This window comes from Opisthorchis viverrini, assembly GCF_000715545.1.
Source record: "Opisthorchis viverrini unplaced genomic scaffold opera_v5_16, whole genome shotgun sequence".
Taxonomy (NCBI): Eukaryota; Metazoa; Platyhelminthes; class Trematoda; order Opisthorchiida; family Opisthorchiidae; genus Opisthorchis; species Opisthorchis viverrini.
Window position 1 is genome coordinate 3,466,193 of NW_008751672.1, and position 2,236 is coordinate 3,468,428.

General features: G+C 41.5%; 1 protein-coding gene across 1 annotated transcript; it reads right to left on the reverse strand.

The window, feature by feature from the left end:
• Positions 1-1,082: 1,082 nt before the first annotated feature.
• T265_01531 (hypothetical protein) lies at positions 1,083-1,441 on the reverse strand (the record flags this gene model as incomplete). The annotated part of the gene is made up of 2 exons (XM_009165572.1): positions 1,083-1,161; positions 1,251-1,441. The coding sequence occupies 2 exons, from the start codon at positions 1,439-1,441 to the stop codon at positions 1,083-1,085; spliced, it is 270 nt and encodes an 89-aa protein (XP_009163836.1).
• Positions 1,442-2,236: the final 795 nt, after the last annotated feature.

A 2,236-nucleotide genomic window follows, 5' to 3' on the forward strand; every position in this document is an offset into this window, starting at 1 on the left:
TTGGTCAACAGAGAATAGTTTCGTTAGGGTGACTTAGTATAGAAGCTGAGCCAATTTGTCATGGGCTAAGCGATACCCGATTTCAAGACAGAATCTAGAGGAGTCTTTCTCTTATCTAGTTCATTTCTGAAGGCCCCTGGTGGGTATGACTAAAGTGTCTATGCAATGCGGGCTTTGGAAATTGTTTTGACGTGCGCTACCATTAGACAGGAGTTGATCAGATTCCTCATCAAATCAAACACCAGTTTACATAAGGATTAAATTGCAGAAACTTGTTTGGTATAATTCTAGGGGACCGGAACACGTCCCTCGACTTCGAGGTCTGTTTAGAGTGACGCAAAAGGCTTTTCATAAGAACGCATGCATCGACAAATTTTTCACTCGTGAACTCGTAGCTGGATTTGTCAGGGACTAGGCATTATTAGTGTCCGAGTAGAAATTTTGACAAGATTTGATGATTCGCTGGATACGAAGCAGAAAAGTTGTACAAGACCGTGAAATTGCGGGCAATGTCGGCTTCCATCCTCCCCAAAAACGATGTTCAGCTGCGCCTACCTATTTGCCAGCTTTCCACACTTGTGTATGTGCTCTTGCCTGCGCTACCGATCACACGTTCAACAAGTGACCTAGATGTCAGCTAGTTCTGATCATCGCGTGTCACTGTGGAACTATTGTTGTTGTTCGATACAATCTGTACCGCACTGAGAACATATCAGAAAGACGGATACTTTCATGCGAGGTTGCATGTACCCGAAGTGTCATTCGGAGAATATTGCTGAAATTTGTTCGTCCCACGGATAAAATGAAGCCTTGGCCCCGGGGTCTTTAAGCTTACTTTTTCCTCTTTCTTTGTTCACCTGATGGTTCACATCTATAAGAGTGGTTTATGTTGTCGTTGAACTCAAAGGACCACCATGAAAGTTTTTTTCTAAATTTCCCCCTATCCACGCCGAAATGATGGTGAATAAGCATGTTTCGTAATATAGTTTATTGTATCCGAAAATTTGCAAAGAAAGATTAAAGTACGATTAATTCACTCATTTTTTATTTCCATATCCAGGACCCTGGTCGCATTTGCCATCCTAACCAAATTTGTACATTTGGAATGCTCGATCCCCAATGTAGAAAAAAATAAAATTCCCTTCCTCTTGACTGATCTTGCTAAAATGTAATAGGAAAAAATAAACAGAAACTATGCAAGCCGAGGTGGTATTGCACGTTGTGTGATCGATATAAATTTATGGACTTACCTCCCAAAGTCTCTCCCCACAATACAGTGCCAGTTTCCTTCATAAGCCTCTTCCAGTTTAGTTTTCAAGTAGCCAGCAATCTCTTTAGATGAATTAAACCGAGAAACGGCCTCTTGGGCAAGCTGGACGACCTTGCTTTTCTTCTGTTCATTCATGTCGCAAACCTTGACAGTTGCATTTTGCTCACTCATCGCCTTTGTGGAGGATAATTGTCCGACAGACAAAATATTCCCACTCTGATGAAGTAATGCTGATAGTTTGTAATTTGTCAGAGTGAAACCTCATTTATAGCGAAGACAGATTCACTTGGTTTTGTCATTCAAGGCAACAGTATCTCTAAGCGTACTATTGCTCGACGTCTGTCGCTGCTTTGAGCATGTATGTGATGATGTGTGTATGTGATCCAGTAAACGATTGAATCTGCTCTCTAATGATTATCGCACTCTGCAAAAAATGTCACAGCTACAACTGTGTGCAAATTCGAGAGTTATGACTATCTGATATCATGTAGGTACATGTAGATACGTGTAGCTTGTGGAATTTCGCTGTTTGTATGCTTGTGCTTCTGATCACAAATTTTCAGATTGTATTTGATATCATGCGAAAGTGCAAAGTGGTTGAGGACTGTACGAACGTAGGTCCCGCCAACCCATCTACTTCTTCCTTATCTAATGGCATTTTTCAGCTAATGAATTGAAGGAAAGAGAAAATACACTCATTTGAAAAATCTTTGGTTTTTTCGAGAGACTCACCTGGAACCCAGCTGAATCTCTCGTTTGTGATGTTTTCAGGCAACTGAATATGCTACACCAGGCCGCCTCCTGTTTCAGTCGCTACGCTATTCGAGATGTCGCGAAACATGTATATTTATAATACACTATTCTTGAGCCCACGACCGGTTTCGCCCTTCAGTTGCCTGTGAACATCACAAACGAGAGAATCAGCTGGGTTCCAGGGGAGTCACTCGAAAAAACAAATTGGTTTGT